The sequence below is a fragment of the Seriola aureovittata genome, chromosome 17 (genome assembly GCF_021018895.1).
Source record: "Seriola aureovittata isolate HTS-2021-v1 ecotype China chromosome 17, ASM2101889v1, whole genome shotgun sequence".
In the NCBI taxonomy this organism is placed as follows: Eukaryota; Metazoa; Chordata; class Actinopteri; order Carangiformes; family Carangidae; genus Seriola; species Seriola aureovittata.
Window position 1 is genome coordinate 25,056,607 of NC_079380.1, and position 18,790 is coordinate 25,075,396.

At 41.5% G+C, this 18,790-nt stretch overlaps 2 protein-coding genes across 2 annotated transcripts in view; one reads left to right on the forward strand and one right to left on the reverse strand.

The window, feature by feature from the left end:
* Positions 1-273: 273 nt before the first annotated feature.
* Positions 274-7,052, reverse strand: thoc6 (THO complex 6). Its single transcript, XM_056401613.1, has 13 exons — positions 6,926-7,052; positions 5,663-5,754; positions 5,515-5,579; positions 4,974-5,077; positions 4,797-4,834; positions 4,669-4,717; positions 4,261-4,332; positions 3,934-4,036; positions 3,803-3,852; positions 1,611-1,673; positions 1,380-1,490; positions 1,165-1,293; positions 274-841 (listed from the first exon to the last, which is right to left on the reverse strand). The coding sequence occupies exons 1-13, from the start codon at positions 6,938-6,940 to the stop codon at positions 761-763; spliced, it is 972 nt and encodes a 323-aa protein (XP_056257588.1). The 5' UTR covers positions 6,941-7,052; the 3' UTR covers positions 274-760.
* A 2,028-nt stretch (positions 7,053-9,080) lies between these two features.
* The window catches only part of si:dkey-89b17.4 (zinc finger protein 646), a 30,029-nt gene continuing 20,319 nt past the window's right edge, over positions 9,081-18,790 (forward strand). Inside the window, exon 1 of the mRNA XM_056402358.1 lies at positions 9,081-10,119. The gene's annotated coding sequence lies outside the window, so the exon portion shown is untranslated. The remainder of the gene's footprint in view (positions 10,120-18,790) is intronic.

Below are 18,790 nucleotides of genomic sequence, written 5' to 3' on the forward strand. Positions count from 1 at the left end.
GAGAGAGAAGCAACACGTCAGTTAAACTACAGGATCAACAGAACTTGTGTGAAGGATGAAAAATCAATTAATCAATAAATGCAGAAATAAATACTAAATAAAAATATTTCTGTATTTCTCCTGTATCAGTCCAGGCACCAGTGGCAGATCAATCCAATCGATCAGTTATAACCAATCCTGCTTTAGCCTGAAGGGCCGCCTACTTAATTAACATACGGACACAGAAATAAATGTAGAAATACAGAGAGCATGTATTACCAAAATGTTTTTATTTTTACATGTATTTATTTATTTATGCTTTAGTCATTTTTCATCCTTCACACACTCACACGTTCTCCAGTCGCTGCCATTAAACCACAGAAGAAGAAGATGAGTTTGTGAAAAGATCTGGTCAGAACTCGAGTGAAACCGTGAGGAAGGTTCAGCCTCTTCGTGTCCCTCAGTGATTATTCACGAAGTCAGTTTCACTTCAACGTTCCCACCTCAGACCATCATGTCAGGTTTCTTTTTTATGTCCAAATGAAAACACAAAAACATGAAGCACCTGGTGTGACGTCACAGGTGTGTGCAGGTAGATGAAACTTCACAAAGAAATAATGAAAAGTACAAAAATTTGTATAAAATGACAAAAATATTTTATTATCCTCAGAATAAATGACAAAGTGTGTGTGTGTGTGTGTGTGTGTGTGTGTGTGTGTGTGTGTGTGTGTGTGTGTGTGTGTGTGTGTGTGTGTGTGTGTGTGTGTGTGTGTGTGTGTGTTCAGAAGCTGAGTGAAAACGCTCTGTACGACAGGTTGGTGAAGACGTCGATGTGATCGCTGCTGCCTCCGACCGTCAGCACCTGCACACAAAACACACGAACTTCAGAGCTCGTTGTCATGGAAACGGACTCGTCCATGTCCGCCGCTGTTTATTAAAGATCCTTTAATCCTGTATTTAATTGGAACTGCACGAATCAGACGAAACCTGATCTGAATCTGTGAGGTTTGTATTTTTTTTTACAGATGTTGAAAGATTAATAATGATAATAATAATGTGATGTCAGTACTTGTACGGCAGTACTCTGTTGTACTGGTACTTCTACTGCAGTAAAGTATCTGAGATGAGGACCAGAGACCTTCCTGTATAACTAACGGTGAGGGCGTGCTGCGTTCAGGGACTCACCCGGTGCTCGGTGCTGTTGGTGTTGAGCTGCAGGGTGTTCAGGCTCTGTGAGGAGCAGGGGATCTGAGCTTTGACCTCTCCCCCCAGCAGACAGTGAGACACAGACTGACCCTCGCCCACAGCCAGGATCTGCAACAGAGACAGGTCAGGGTCTTTGAACACACCACCACACCTGAAGATGCTTCAACAATAATTAAGTGTTTTCTTCTTCTTACCATGTCCTGGTAGAAGGCGGCCTGTCGCTGGCAGCCGCTCAGCGGGAAGGTGGAGGTGGGAGACAGAGAGCGCAGGTGCCACAGAGACAGAGACGGACCTCCGCCACACAGCTGCAGGACAGAAGACACCGTTCAAGTGTTAAAGATCAAAACTAAAACCAGACGAGGAGAAACTCTGCACTACATGTTTTCTCCCAGCAGGACTCGAACGCATCATGTGTGTTTTCTTACCATCCAGTCAGAGTCTGTCGTCAAACAGCTGATCCATTTACCGAACTGAGGCCGTGCACATTCCTGCAGCAAACACACCTGACTCAGGTTACTCTCAGTACAGGTTCAACAATCACATGACAGGTGAGAACAGGTGAGAACGGAGGAGAACAGGTGAGAACAGGCGAGAACAGAGGAGAACAGGCGAGAACAGGCGAGAACAGAGGAGAACAGAGGAGAACAGAGGAGAACAGAGGAGAACAGGCGAGAACAGAGAACAGGCGAGAACAGAGGAGAACAGAGGAGAACAGGCGAGAACAGAGAACAGGCGAGAACAGAGGAGAACAGAGGAGAACAGGCGAGAACAGAGGAGAACAGGAGAACAGGCGAGAACAGAGGAGAACAGAGGAGAACAGGCGAGAACAGAGGAGAACAGAGGAGAACAGAGGAGAACAGGCGAGAACAGAGGAGAACAGGAGAACAGGCGAGAACAGAGGAGAACAGAGGAGAACAGGCGAGAACAGAGGAGAACAGAGGAGAACAGGCGAGAACAGAGGAGAACAGAGGAGAACAGAGGAGAACAGGCGAGAACAGAGGAGAACAGGCGAGAACAGAGGAGAACAGGAGAACAGAGGAGAACAGGCGAGAACAGAGGAGAACAGAGGAGAACAGAGGAGAACAAGGAGAACAGAGGAGAACAGGCGGAGAACAGAGGAGAACAGAGGAGAACAGGCGAGAACAGAGGAGAACAGAGGAGAACAGAGGAGAACAGGCGAGAACAGAGGAGAACAGAGGAGAACAGAGGAGAACAGGCGAGAACAGAGGAGAACAGAGGAGAACAGAGGAGAACAGGCGAGAACAGAGAACAGAGAACAGGCGAGAACAGAGGAGAACAGAGGAGAACAGAGGAGAACAGAGAGGAGAACAGGCAGAACAGAGGAGAAAGAGGAGAACAGGTGAGAACAGGAGAACAGGAGAACAGAGGAGAACAGGCGAGAACAGGCGAGAACAGAGAACAGGTGAGAACAAAGGAGAACAGAGGAGAACAGGCGAGAACAGAGGAGAACAGAGGAGAACAGGCGAGAACAGAGGAGAACAGGAGAACAGGCGAGAACAGGCGAGAACAGAGGAGAACAGAGGAGAACAGGCGAGAACAGAGGAGAACAGGAGAACAGGCGAGAACAGAGGAGAACAGGCGAGAACAGAGGAGAACAGGAGAACAGAGGAGAACAGAGGAGAACAGGCGAGAACAGAGGAGAACAGAGGAGAACAGAGGAGAACAGGCGAGAACAGAGGAGAACAGAGGAGAACAGAGGAGAACAGGCGAGAACAGAGGAGAACAGAGGAGAACAGAGGAGAACAGGCGAGGAGAACAGGAGAACAGAGGAGAACAGGAGAACAGGCGAGAACAGAGGAGAACAGAGGAGAACAGGCGAGAACAGAGGAGAACAGGCGAGAACAGAGGAGAACAGGAGCACAGAGGAGAACAGGAGAACAGAGGAGAACAGAGGAGAACAGGCGAGAACAGAGGAGAACAGAGGAGAACAGGCGAGAACAGAGGAGAACAGAGGAGAACAGAGGAGAACAGAGGAGAACAGGCGAGAACAGAGGAGAACAGAGGAGAACAGGCGAGAACAGAGGAGAACAGAGGAGAACAGAGGAGAACAGAGAGGAGAACAGAGGAGAACAGGCGAGAACAGAGGAGAACAGAGGAGAACAGGCGAGAACAGAGGAGAACAGAGGAGAACAGAGGAGAACAGGCGAGAACAGAGGAGAACAGAGGAGAACAGGCGAGAACAGAGGAGAACAGAGGAGAACAGAGGAGAACAGAGGAGAACAGGCGAGAACAGAGGAGAACAGGAGAACAGGCGAGAACAGAGGAGAACAGGCGAGAACAGAGGAGAACAGGAGAACAGGCGAGAACAGAGGAGAACAGAGGAGAACAGGCGAGAACAGAGGAGAACAGAGGAGAACAGGTGAGAACAGAGGAGAACAGGCGAGAACAGAGGAGAACAGAGGAGAACAGGAGCACAGAGGAGAACAGGCGAGAACAGAGGAGAACAGGCGAGAACAGAGGAGAACAGAGGAGAACAGGTGAGAACAGAGGAGAACAGAGGTGAACAGGTGAGAACAGGTGAGAACAGAGGAGAACAGAGGAGAACAGGTGAGAACAGAGGAGAACAGAGGAGAACAGGTGAGAACAGGTGTCTCACCTCATACTTGTAGACCTCGATGCAGTGGACCGTCTGTCCTGTCCTGCTGTCTGAGGGACAGAGACATCAGCTGTTAAACCACAGGCAGGTGTTTCCTCTCTCACCTGGGACACACCTGCTCCCTCACTCACCCCAGATCCTCACGGCTCCGTCCTCCCCCCCCGACAGGATCTCGGCCTCCCTCTCCCTCACACTCACACAGTGGACGTAGTCCGAGTGTCCCTGCAGGACGGACTGAGGGACAACAGAGTCGCAGTCAGGGTTCAGGTCTCATTAGATGGACCAAAGTTCACAGTGATGTCATTCATCAGAGACACGTCTCTTGTCTTTCTGTGTGGGGGGGTCTTTATAGGAAGGGTGGGGGCCTGTTACTTCTTTGATGGATGGAGACGACTCTACACGTTTGTTGTCATGACGACAGAGAAACACAGAGGTCAAAGTGTTAAAATCTGACAGACCTTGAAGACGCCATGTTCCAGGTCCAGGATGTGGATGTTGTTGTCTCCTCCACCGACGACCAGACTGTTGTCCTGAGAGACAGAGACACAGAGAGACAGAGACAGAAACAAAGACAGAGTGACAGAGACAAAGAGATGCAGCAGAATGATTCTGGACATTCAGTCAAATAAATTTTCATTTACATTTGTCATTGTGTCTCTGTATGTCTCTCAGTGTGTCAGTGAGTGTCTCAGTCTCTCAGCATGTCGGTGTGTCTCAGCATCTCTCAGAGTGTCTGTGTCTCTCAGAGTCTCTCAGTGTCTCTCAGTGTGTCAGTGAATGTCTCAGTTTCTCAGCATGTCTGTGTGTCTCTCAGAGTGTCTCTCAGAGTGTCTGTGTCTCTCAGAGTGTGGACTGTGTGGACTCACTCTGGGGTTGATGATCATGGAGTTGATCTCTGGGATCTCCAGACTGGACCTGAGGACAGAGACAGACAGTGACTCCAGTGTGGTGCTAAGGGACAGAGGACAGGGATCTGGTGTGTGCTGTCTCTCACTTGTAGTTGGGTCTTTTTGTCCACAGAGGTTTGACATTCTGAGGAGACAGGAAGTCACAGATCAACTGATTCGATCAGATCACAGTTTAAAGTTAGAGGACCAGTTTGAACCCGTCCACATGGACGTGACTGTCATTTTAGGACAGATGTCAAACTGTCCTTAAAAGTGAGACAGACCTTCTTGATGAGCTCGCTCCAGCTCCAGGCGCTGACCTCTCCGTTTCCTGCACTCAGGAGGCGACAGTCGGTGGACAGGAGAGAGAAGACCGGACCCTCGTGAGCTGAAGGACACAGGAGGACAGAAGTCCTTCATCACTGAGCTTCACTCATTAAGACTCCAGCTGTGAGACATCAGTCTTTGTTCCAGGAAGTTTCTGAATGTGTGTGTGTGTGTGTGTGATGCTTTCGTTCACGGTGAAACAACAATGAGACATTTGGTTTGTTCAGTAAATGAAACACACGTCAGGACGGAACAGGAAACAGCAAAAAAAGAATTTTATAAACAAAACAAAAGAAAATCTCATGTTCAGTTTCCCTCATTAGATAAAGTAAAAACAGGATACATGGAGCAAACCCCAACTCCAACCCCACCCCAACAGAACCCCAACAGAACCCCAACAGAACCCCAACAGAACCAGACCCCTGACCCGAGCAGCCAAACGAGTGAGTTCATGTGTTTCAGGTGAATTAAAGGAGAAAGACTCGGGTCAGGACTCACCAGTGAACGTTAGAACAGGTTTCTGACTCAGTCTGGTGGCATCTGGACTCAGAGCGGCAGACAGACTGAAACAGTTCAACACAACCATCATCAACTACACATCATCACATACTGGTAACACAAGGTCGGTCAGGTGTGTTGGTCTCACCTGAAGAGTGCGATCTCTCCATAGTTGTTTCCTGCCGCCAGGAATCGACCGCAGGGAGAGAAACTCTGAGAGAAAACTGACATGTGGAGAAGCTGCAGAAGAAGAAACACACGTGATTCACAACGTTTCACCGACTGGGAGGTTTTAAAGAAGATCAACAACGTCTGAAAGACACAGACTGCAGAGCTGATGTGATCATCAACATCATTGACTGTGTGTGTGTGTGTGTGTGTGTGTGTGTGTGTGTGTGTGTGTGTGTGTGTGTGTGTCACAGAATGGCAAAGATATGCAGTCGATCTGAAGAAAATGAATCTGACACTATTTTGATAATCGATCAATATTTTATTTATGTTGATGTCAGTGTTTGATTTGGTTCCAGGCTCTGACATCACAGAAAACTCATCATCTTATTGGTCAAATACAAAAAGATATTTGAAAACAGTTTTCTGTTGTTTTACAGAACAAATAATTGATCGATTAACTGAAACTATTAATTGGCAGATTAATTATATTATGAAAAAAATCATCTGATTATATGTTTGAATCATGTGAAGCAGTTTTGAAAAGCTTTGTGTGATTTAAGGACATTCATTTTGTTTAAATGAATCTTATTTTAGTCTAATGTGTTCTGTATCATTTTAAAGGGAATATAATTGGCTCTCATTCATAATCAAGAGGATTAGAGTCACATGTGAAAAAAAATGTTTTTCATTCTGAGATTAAAGTCAGAATTTAAAAAAAGAAAGATTTTTCACATGTGGCCCTAATCCTCTTCCGTACATCCAGGCTCAGTTGTAAGTCTTTCTGTTATATACTGATAATAATAAAGTCTTATACACAATAAATACATTTGACGTATCACTATAACCACTACCCGAATTATCCACTGGACTCTGTTTAACGTGAACACGTATTAAATCTTATTGTACGACGTGAAGATTTTAACTAAAGAGCAAGAAAACATTAATTTCTGATAATTGTGAAGGGAGTTTGGTCTGAGTCTCTGTGAGTTCCTCTGCAGTCGAGCTCAGGCAGCAACAAGAGATCAAACCGATAAACACCCGACACTAATCACCTTATTCTGAGTTACCTAATCAATACAACATAATCACATCACATATTATCGTTACTGGCCTCATTTCAGACAACAACACAACACAAAGCGCCGAACAGCGACGAGCTACGAGCAGATTTCAGTCTAAAATAACGAGTTTCTTCACTTCCGGTCAGAAGCGACGGTTTTACAGACATGAGCAGTTTTACCTCGACAGGACCCATCGTGCTGCACGAGCACACCGAGCCGCTGCAGAACCGAACCGGTGTCCGAGGGACCGCGACTCAAACACGAACGGTGCAGAGAGGGAAAAGCGTTGAATCAAGACGCGGAAATATGACGTCTTTACTGACGCAAGGTATTCTGGGGGATGTAGTAAGAGAATGAAGTAGATGTGTGACGTGTTGTTTAGGCCACAGTGAAAATGTATTTATAAATAGAACAGAAGTAAAAAAGGAATGTATAATAAAAATGGAAAAAATATATTTTAGATAGTTTTTTTTTACTATTTTTTTGATTGCACAGTGGAGAGAGACAGGAAATGGGGAGGCAGAGGGGGGGGGGGGGGGGGGGGGTGACATGCAGTAAAGGGCCGTCCGATGCGGGACTCGAACCGGGACCAACAGCAGCGAGACCTTTACACATGAGGCGCCTGCTCAACGCCCCATATTTCAGATAGTTAGATTACATTTATTTTAAAATACATTTTACCACACACACACACACACACACAGATCACTGTGTGTTTCATTCATTAGTCAGTTAAAATAAACATGTTTTTATTCAGTGTTTCACCGTCACAACAACAAAATATAAAGAAATATTAAATGTTAATCTCTTATTGTCACATTTAAACTGAAACACAGTAAATGTATTTGTGACATTTGAACTCTGAGATGAGAACGTGACCACGCTGGACCACATCGGACCAGGACCACAGACCGGCTCACACTCCCTCCACTTCATCCTGAACTTGAAGATCTTTTGGCTTTTTTGAACCGTCCACCTGGAACTCACTACAAATGTTTTTCATTTTAGGTTCTTAATCTCAAACCTTTGAACTTCTGTTTGTACCTGTTTTAATTGATTCTTTTCATTACGTTATTTATTAATTGTATTTATATATGTTTGTATATGAAACTGAAACAGCATAAAAGGATATCAATGATAATAAAAGAGACTGAACCAGTTACAGACACAAACATGGAGGGTTTTTGTTATAAAAGACATGAAGCTTGTTGTAGGAGAACCTTGTCCAGATGAGTCCAGGTGAGTCCAGATGAGTCCAGATGAGTCAGTACAGACCAGAACACATCTGCAGTAGCTCTACCAAGGACCGAGTGTCCCTCAGGTGCAATAATGGATTTTAAGTGTAAAAGTAGCAGAAAACACCTCCATATGAAATCCTATACAAATACTGAAGTGAGCGTGTTGTGCTCGGTGTGTCAGAGGCCACACATCATGAGCTAACATCATCAAAACGAACAAAAACACAAACCTCATACGCAGATCTGAGTTTCATTTATTTAAGCAGGTCGTCTCGTCTGTTTTTTATTTACTGAGAACAATCAGAAAACTCATGGAGAGACTGGAAACAGTTGATAACTGTCCTGAAGCTGAGCAGCCGAATCACAACTGCGTGTTTCAACACTTTTAATTCAAAATAATGAAAAACATGCAGCTGATTTTGTCCCATAGATCAACAGACACGACAATATCACTTTAACACATCAGAGGAAACAGACAAGTTCATCAGTCAATTACTTTGTTCCTCTCACGGTCTCATAATATTTTCACCTGCTCTGTCCATCATGAGCAAAAAAATAAATTGTGACTATTTTGACTCTAGGAGGGTTCTGGGTTCTATGTTCTATGTTCTACACAAAACATAACTCAGTAACTGTTCTTTGATAAATATCATTACATAAATTAATAATACTATAATATCACTGTCAGACTGTAGATTTTCAATATACTATACACTATACTTATTGAGACAAAGAGCAAGTGGTTAATCATTGAAATGTAATGTGTTTTTAATATGTTGCAACCGTCCCTGATCATGTAATATATGACATACAGTATAAACAGTATATTATTATATCTCATATATACATCCTCTGGATATATGAAGGTATTATAACATATATGAAATACTAGAGTAAAATTTGTACATATATTAAAACATTTTTATGATGAATTTTTATTTACTAAAACAGGTTGAGACCATTTTTGTGAATGATATATATTTAATTTATATATGCACGTTTATTAAAACAACTTACATATATACATTCTTTATGCTTATAAATTATATTAAACATGTTTATCTTCACATTCTGAGAAAGTATAATACATGTTATAATATCAACATGTATTAACAGGCTTTATATGTAACACACGTTTATAATATAAACATACATACTTATTTGTATGGGCTGGATATATATGGAATTGTTTGTTTATATATGTTTTTATTTCATATGTACATATATTACATGTGTGTATGGCTCTGTTGTAACCGTCCTCAGGGTGGGGGTCAGCTGCAACCTCTGAATACTGACATATAAATACAGTGAATGATCTGTCACGTGATCACCTGTAAATGGTGTGGCTCATTATCAGACAGGTGTGAGTTTCAGGTGAAGGTTTGGTTTGTCTCACAGAAATCAAAAACTGTTCCAACCTCACCTTAGGTTAAACCAGGTTAACTCTCCATCACCTGCACTAACAGCTGGAGAAGGGAACACCTTGGTACAGGAGCCACAGAGGGTCAGAACAGGTGAGTCGAGGAAAAATAAATCACTAATCGATACATTGATAATGATCGGTGGACTCGGGAACCTCAACCCGTGGATCTCAGGATGCACGAGCCTCCGTTTGAGATGATCTGATAAAATGACCTCGGAGTGTCATTTGCCCCACGTTCATCCAGCAGCAGCAGCAGCAGCCGCCGCCTGGCTCGGCTCGGCACGGCTCGGTTATTCCCAGAGGCTGTGGGGCCAAACTGCATCAAGTCTGCGTTAGTCTCAGATCTGCATCAAAATGGACTCAAACGACACGAGCGGGCTCTGGGAGACGTGAACCGAGCCCCGGTGCGCTCCGGGAGAGACCGTGACCCGGTGTGAGACTCACAGACCGAGGAGCTTCTGTCGCTGCTGAAATTTTATTCTGCGCATGATGACGCGTTGCTGTGTGCGCTCCGCTCCGGCGCCGCTCGGCTAGCAGCGGCAGCGGCAGGAAGTATGCTGTCGAAGCGGCGGTGGGGAAAGACCCGAGAACCAAAAGTCGGTGGTTGAGCAGGAGGAGGAGAAATAACCATGTCTAATCCGTGACACTTGCACATTTTGCACCTCCACGCCGTCGCATCGCTCACCTCGCGGGCGCAGAGGCCAATTGAGGGGTAAGTGTGGAGCGTAAAACGGCAGAAAAACGAGGTTTTCCGTGAGCGGGGGCCGCGGTGTGTTTGTCGAGATCTTTGTGTAGCTCCGGGCTAGCCTCGGGATGCTAGGGCTAGCTGTGGCGCTAACCTCTGCGAGCTCCTGCAGCGGCCACAGTTTTCATTTAGGACAACGTGAATTTATTTCACGGGAAAATAAATCCCAGATTGTGTCTAATCCACGCGGCTTCGTTTTTGCATTGTTTGTGTGTTTTGTTTGTCATTTTTTTTGTTTTGAACTTCCGTTTTATCCCCTTTCTCTCGTCGCGGGGGGCTGTTAACTAGCCAGGCGCTAATGCTAACGTTAGCTCGGCCGTGTATCTGCCTGTTTTCAGCTCTAATCCACAAAATGCTTTTTTCATATAAAATGTTAAACTGTTCCGGGTTTCCCTCGCTGTTAGTTTGCACCGTATTTTCAGTAAGTGGACTCTGCTCGGCCCCCGCTTGTAGCTAGCGGGCTAGCAGCTTGTGTTTGTGGGGGTAAGAAAGAGTGAAGCTAGTCCGTTAGCATGGGGGGAAAATGGCTCGCTGCTCGAAAGCCATTTTCCGATGGAGATGGGGTCTCAGTGAAAGTGGGCTGATGGCTGTAGGTGTTGTCCCGCTCTGCTGGGAGCTTCATGTCGGATACACACGGCTAAACTGAGACGATTTTCCACGGTTAACCCCCCTCTGTTCTCCTCCCCGGCCGGCCGGGCTTGGGTGTTTCTCCCCCGGTTAAATCGGGGAGTCGGCCGAAGGAAATGTCGGCCGTGTGGCGGCGGAGAAGATGCCCCGCTTTGTCCCGATAAATTCATGCTGGGGCTGAACCCTACCGAGAGGAGACGGGCCAAGGTCAGGGAGCCGTGCTGCGGCTGTGACGGCTCCTTCTCCAACACATCCACCTCTCACCGGCCGGAGTAAAATTTAATTTGCGGATTTGGAGTAAAATGTGGAGAATAAACGGCTGCGGGGTGAATAGTTGAAGCCGAGGAGGTTTCTGTTGGTGTGAACAGACCCGGGTTATTTGTGCTCCGGGGGGAGAGAGTGTTAATCCGGGCTACCTGGAATAACGGTAGGACCACAAACAGTCGCATGCGTCGGATGTATTGGTGAATAAAGCGCGGGTTAATGAGCCGGGCTCGGTTTGTTTACTTTATCTGGGCTGAAGCTCAGAGGAGAAAAAAAGTTGGACGGAAAAGAGAGAAAGGATTGTGATTGGCTGCTCAGCAGAGGCCTGATTCAAATCTGTTTGTGAATGAGATGCTTCATTTGTAAAATGTGAAACTGGACTGTTGGAGATAATTAAACTTTTCAGAATAAGACTGTTGATGTCGCAGGGAAAAGAGTCATTAAAACCGCACATGCACAAATGAAAACAAATACACACTAAAACATTCAAAATTGATCAGCTGTATACAGCACATTATTGATGAATAGTTGCTACAATAGTTGAATAGTTGCAGATTAATGTTTGTCGATGAACTAATTGATTAATTGACTAAAAACTGCAGCTGTAGTTTGTATATGTGAAAAACCAACTGCAGTTTTCTGACGTTCCAGGTCAATGAAACATGGTAGTTGCAGTATATTTGAAATATATATTTATACATGAATAAATATAAATTAAGTGTATAAAATGATATAACAAACAACAATAGATATCATAAAATGACACATAGAAGCTGCTAGTAAAAGTTCTCAAATAATTTAATGTGTTGTCTGTAAAATGTCTGAAAACAGTTGAAAATGTCCGTCACAGTTTCCCAGAATCTAAATAGTTTTTATCCGATCAACAGTTTGTTGTAATAAATGAAAGAATATTCACAGGAACTGGAGAAATTTATACTTTTTACTTTAAAAAAGACTTTCATTTGTAGTACAAATATCACTGATGTGTGTTTTCTTTTAGTTTGTAGAACTTATGTTTTATATGTAACATACTGGAGATAAAACAGTTTGTCCATTAGTACAAAACATTAACAAATACTTTTATCAAACACAAACAACAATCAGCTGGTTTCAGTTTTCTGTCTCAGTAACTGAACGAAACATGAAGACGTCACACTGGAAACAATAATCAATGGATCAATCGATAATGAAAAAAAACATTTAACATCTTTTTAATCTCCACTTTGATTAAAATGAAAAGTGTGACCCAGGCTGTGTGTGTGTGTGTGTGTGTGTGTGTGTGTGTGTGTGTGTGTGTGTGTGTGTGTGTGTGTGTGTGTGTGTGTGTGTGTGTGTGTGTGTTGCTTCTCTTTGTCCTGCTTACATCAAACATCTGGCTGAACTCTGCACCTCCGACCGCTGCTTCACTTTTTTTTCATTAAACTGTGTCTGAGCTGCTGCGACAGATTCACATGTTCATTAATTTACAGCTGCAACAATTAGTCCATTAATCTATGCGTCATAATTATTTTGATAATCAATAATCGTGTAGTGTAAATATCAATCCTTTGCTCTTTGTAGCTTCACACATGAAGATTTTATTGTTGCACATGACAATAAAATGAATATGAATTTATGATGTAAAAGATATTAATCAGTCATTTCTCACATTTCAATCAATCGATTGATTTAGAAAGTTAATCAGCAGATGTTTTGTTACTTGGAGTCAGTGGTGATGGCGGGAAGTTTATTGAGCAGTTAGTGTTTGTTGAGCACCAGCACCTGTGAAGTCCTGACTGTTTCACCTTCCTTCATTCATTTACCAATTAACAATCGTGGCTGTGTTGCTTTAAGATGATAATTAATAGGTTTTAATTAAGGAGTTTTCTGCCTGATTTAATGTGTTTTTTAAGGGAAAGTGAATCCATTAACTTCTGAGCCTCACAGTGAAAAATCAGATACTTTAAAACTTTCTAAAACCTTCTGAATTTTATTTTACACGTGTGATTTCTGTCGGCTGCAACAGACACTTCCGTCATGATGAAGCTGCTAGTGGAGGCCCATAGTAATATTAATATTAATAATAATAATAATGATAACTTTACACAGCACTTTTCTTAAAGTAACAAAGTGCTGTACAAGGAAAGTAAAACCAAACACAAGAAAAATCCAAAGTAAGTATAAATAAAAACACAAGATCTGACAGGAAGTGAAAAGAGGCAATAAAATATGTAAAAAAAATAATTACTAAAAAACTAAAAACTTAATAAATAAAACACAGATCAGACACTATCACATATGTGTTTTAGGAAGATTTAAAGGTAAAGATTGACAACATCTGATTTCAGAGTGTCGGGGCTCTGATAGTCACAAACCTGGACCTTGGGCGGGCCACCATAATAAAATCATAAAGCCTTAAATATATGCTGCTGATATCCAGTCAGGGGGTCCTTGAGGAAGTCCTGGGGGTCCTTGGGGAAACTGTGTGGGTGCTTGAGCAGGTTCCAGTGTCAGCTGTATTTCCTTGAAGGTGTCCTTGAGCAGGTGTGAGGACGCTGTGTTCAGCTCTGTGTTTCAGTCTGGTGGTTTCTGCTGGAGCTTCATGTGGTTCAGACTTAATGAGGCTGTTGTGTGAATGTGCAGTTACAGTCTGTGTTCAGTGCTACGACCACAGCTACTAACATTATGTTTGTGTGCTCGAGCAGGGAGGGAGACATGTAAAACTTAAACATGAATATGTGCAACAAAGAAAAGAAAAGATGAACCATTATTGATCCCCCTTAGAGGAAATTCAAAAAATGTCACAGCAGCACAAAATGTGATACGAAATAAAATAAGACAAAAAAAAGCAGCAAATTCTCACAACTGAAGCAGGAACAACACTTTTTTTTTTTTTTTGAAATTTAAAAATAATTAAATGCATCGTTTGATTATCAAATATTTTCTGAAGAATAATAATAATAATGATACGTGTTATCCATACAGCGCTTTAAAGGCCATTCTGCTGATCGACTAATCGGCTATCGACTTTATTTTTCTGCTTTAAAACGTCTCAGGCTCAGATCTGGGTCAGTTGTGCTAACAACTGAAAACTGGAGCGATCAGTCAATTAAATGATTAGTAGAGAAAAATAATTGACAACTATATTGATAATTGATTAATTGTTTCAGTCATTCATAATCAAATCTTCCTGATTTTCTTTGTCATGTATCAGTGTGATGTTTTTGCTTCATAGACTGAACCACTCATTAATAAATTGAAAAAAATAATTAGCTGATTAGCTGATAATGAAGCTAATCAATCGTTGGACACCTGGACAGTACAGGTCTGTAACACACACAGGGGCTGACACTGTGAGGTCACATCTGTAATATGCAGCTGGATCATGGAGGGAAATATGAGGATGTAGGACAGATGTCAGAGCTCAGTGTGTTTGCTTTTAAATGTATAATTAGATTTTAGGAAATCACAGGTGTTTATAGAGCTGGGCGGTTCAGCTCATTTTATTTTTTATCAGGATTTTTCTTCCAGCGACAAAACGAGATAATGAGATAAAACGATTATATTGCCACGTTCAGTTTCACAACAAATTTCATTGCCCCACAAATTATTATGATCTAATTATTTTTTAAATTAATTTTCATATTGTATATTTAATTGTATATATTTAGATATTGTATTTTATTTATGTATCATTTTTTAATTAGTTTTTCTGATGAATTGCATTTAAAGTTCAAGATAGTCCACTGTTAAAAAGACAAAGTTCAATGAGTGATCATGTCGAATAATCGTCATCTCAGTATTGACCAAAATAATCATTATAATTTGTTTGCCATAGTGGATCAGCTCTACCTGTTCACATGTTACCTGGACGTTGTCTGATGCTCCTCTGTAGTGTGGGTCAGTTATGGAAACAGTGTTTCTCCCTCTTCACCACGTCCCTCCTGAAAAACAGATGTAGTAGAGTTTTACTTGATTAAATAAAGTGAAATGAAAAACATGATAAACTCACCCTGACCACTGTGGGATTGATATAATGGGGCTGAGACGATTTGCTTTTATCTTCAATACTATCACAGCACTGGGTGCAGATCCGATATGTGTGGCCTTTTCTAGGTACTTTGATTCTACAAGTAAGGCTGGACCAGGTTATCATCATCCTGCCTGGTGTCAGCTGGTTTCAGTGTCAGCTGGTTTCAGTGTCAGCTGGTTTCAGTGTCAGCTGGTTTCAGTGTCAGCTGGTTTCAGTCTAGTGTCAGCTGGTTTCAGTCTAGTGTCAGCTGGTTTCAGTGTCAGCTGGTTTCAGTCTAGTGTCAGCTGGTTTCAGTCTAGTGTCAGCTGGTTTCAGTGTCAGCTGGACAAAAAGTCGCTAAAAGGTCTGAAAAGTTAGTAAATTGAGTGACAGATGAGCTGAGTTGGCAGCAACCAATGGGGAATCTCCGAGACTCTGCCAGCCGACTAATGGTGTAACTTGATCACTCAGTCAGTCAGAGACCTTCGTATTTACAGGACTGGCCCTGCTGTTGTGGTCCAGCTAATAAACTACTGTTATGATTAATTAAATTAGTGTACTGTTTGAACAAACAAACAACTCAGGTTCATGTGCCGATGCTAACAGGTTAACCAGCTATCTCCCAGGCTAACTGTTAGCTGCTAGCTGTAATTACACTAGCCTGGTGTAATTAATAAGATAAATATTGATTCAGGATTCAGAGTTGCGACTAAAAGTTTTTTAATTTTTATTTATCTTTTTTTCCACCTCTGTAAATAATGAGACTGTGATGTTCTGTAATGTGTCAGGTCACGTTTCATCCTTGGAAGTTATTGAAAAGTCCTTGAGTGTGACTTCAGAGAGTATGTTTGAGTCCTGGCAGAGTGTAAAGACAGTGACACAGGTGTGTGTGTGTGTGTGTGTGTGTGTGTGTGTGTGTGTGTGTGTGTGTGTTCCGATCAGATTAACATGGCGGCCTCATGTAATCTGTTACAGAGTCCAGATTAGCCTGTTAAAACTGTCACAGGCATCGACTCACTTTAATCACTCTGGTCCTTAAGCAAGTATTGATCTGATTACTGACTGGTTATTGAGGGATTTGTGTGTGTGTGTGTGTGTGTCTGTGTGTGTGTCTGTGTGTGTGTGTGTGTCTGTCTGTGTGTGTGTGTGTGTCTGTCTGTGTGTGTGTGTGTGTGTGTGTGTGTCTGTGTGTCTGTGTGTGTGTGTGTGTGTGTGTGTGTGTGTGTGTGTCTGTGTGTGTGTCTGTGTGTGTGTGTGTGTCTGTCTGTGTGTGTGTGTGTGTCTGTCTGTGTGTGTGTGTGTGTGTGTGTGTGTGTCTGTGTCTGTGTGTGTGTGTGTCTGTGTGTGTGTGTGTGTGTGTGTGTGTGTGTGTGGAGGGTAACACGCTGCACTCAAACAGCAAACACCATTTCTCACCATCTGTTGTGTTGAAATTTAATTTCTCAGTGTCAATGTGCCCAACACTGAGATCTCCATTTTTCACCATGATGTTTTATTGATCAGAAGATTCATTGAGAAAATAAAAGACAGTTCAATCAATATTTAAAATAATAGTTGACTTCCGTGCTAAAATTTTATTCTGAATCCTTTAACCATGTTGGCAGGTGCAGGATTGTCCTCGGAGCGTGACGTGAACACACATGAACAAACAGCACAGTGTCAATATTAGACCACATCTTCATCACCATCATCACCAGCAGCAGCAGCAGCATGTGTTTATTTCTTTTCTCTGTGTCTTCATTCTTAGTTTTTTGGTTGACTTTGAACCTGAGTTTCAGCACTGAGACCAAGATTATTACTATTTTCAATAACTTGCCTTTGAAAGGTACAAATAACGTTTTTCTGCAAAACCCTCTTTTAAATTAACCGCGGCAGTCTAATTAGAAAACAGTGCAAATTAACCTTTTAAAGAGTAAATAAACCACATCAGTGCACTGTCTCAAACCAACCAAATCAAAAACTCATATGATATGACTTATATGATGGTCTTAAATTATTTAATCATGTTGTTTATGATTTTACATGAAAATTTGTCCAATTTTAAATTGTTGCACAGCTGCAATTATTGCCCTTTTATTTTTATTAGTTAATTTACTGATTAATGTCTCGGATTAATATAACGTAATAGATTTTAATAATCTGCCAATTGCTAATGAATTATGTATTTAGATAATTTCTTTGTAGATGACTTTCTTGTTTTTGTTTTACAATTTCCCAGCAACCAAGGTGACATCTTCAAGATGTCAAGTAGCTTCTATTATTTAATCAATAGTACAAAAGCCAAAGATATTAGTTTATTATCATAAATGACAAACAAATGCAGATTCAATCATTTTGTTTTGTAGATTTAATATAAATTATATAAATAAGTTATAAAAAGTACTAAAATTATTATTAATCAAAATGTTTACGGTCTCTCTCTGTACAGAATCAGGTTAGGTTCAAATGATAAGCCTGTACATAAGATTAAAATCTTCATCCTTCCAAAAATCTTTTAATTTGATAAAGTCTTATCATTATAAGTAGAGATCACCTTTCTACATGTGGCGACAGCTTACTGTGGTGATACTGGCTCTGGTGTAAGACCAGTTGACTGTTGATGGAGGGGGTTGGGTGGCGGCTCTGGAGCTTCGGCCTCTTTACACTATAAACAAAGGTGTGTCCTGCTCGCTGCAGAGTGCTGTCAGGTGTGAACGGTGCATGGACAGCAGCTTCGCTTGTATAATTCAAGATCCAAAGGAAAGGACACCTGGTTTAAATAATATACAGATAATCAATCTTCTAACAGTATGATAAATAGCCATGTGGAGGTAAAATAGCTAATTGAAAGAAAACTTTTTTTTTTTGAGAATTTCGACAATAGATTAAGTATGTTTTTTTGTTTTGTGTCAAACACTTCCTGTTTCCTGTGATTTAAAATGTAAGAATTTTCTGCTGATCTGTGTTAAATCACAGTAAACTAAATATTTTGGGGATGTGGCTGGGTGGTTGGACAGGTTCAGTTAAACTTTATTTCAGTCCTTATTAATATTTATACATAGTAAATGCACATAGACATAACACAGAAATTAGGAAAGAGGAGAAGCAAAAACAGAAAGACTTTTCATCATTAAGATTAGACACTGAACTATTTACAAAGAAGCAGGACGAGGAGTTCCAGCGAGTCAGACATGCAAAGACCAAAAGAGATAAAGTGAGAAAAACAGTAAATAAAAAGGACTTTTACTGCTTCATCTTACATTTACGTGATAAGGATCATATCTCAGTTTCATATTTATCACCATATTTTAAAAAAATTTTTTTTTAATTAACTAAGTGAACTACACATTCTTAATTCACCATCACAATTCATCCACAGGTTTACCCACAATGTTGTGTTTGAGAATTAAAAAATATATTGTGAAATACTCATTTCTTAATATAATAACATAAAATAAACAATTCTAATTAGTAATATCTGTGAGAAGGTGTAATCAATATCTGCCAGCATTTATTTATTGGGTTGTAATTTTAAGTGTTAAAATTCAATAAAATCATTTGAATAATCAAAAGAAATAATTTACCTTATTACATAACACTGACGATATTCCCACATTGTTTGAAATTAACAAATCTGTTGCAGTGTGAGATCTTATTAGTGCTGCAACTAATGATTGTTTCTATAATCTACTGAGTTGTTCGCTTTTTTTTTTTTTCAATTAATGAGTTTATCATTAAGTTATCACAAGTTCTCAGATCGAGGTTACATCCGCAAAT

Coding starts and splice junctions, on each gene's coding strand:
- thoc6 (XM_056401613.1), bottom strand. Junction 3,853..3,933: donor CGGAGCCGTGAGGATCTGGG/GTGAGTGAGGGA, acceptor TCTGTCCCTCAG/ACAGCAGGACAGGACAGACG. Junction 1,674..3,802: donor TCGAGGTCTACAAGTATGAG/GTGAGACACCTG, acceptor TGTTTGCTGCAG/GAATGTGCACGGCCTCAGTT.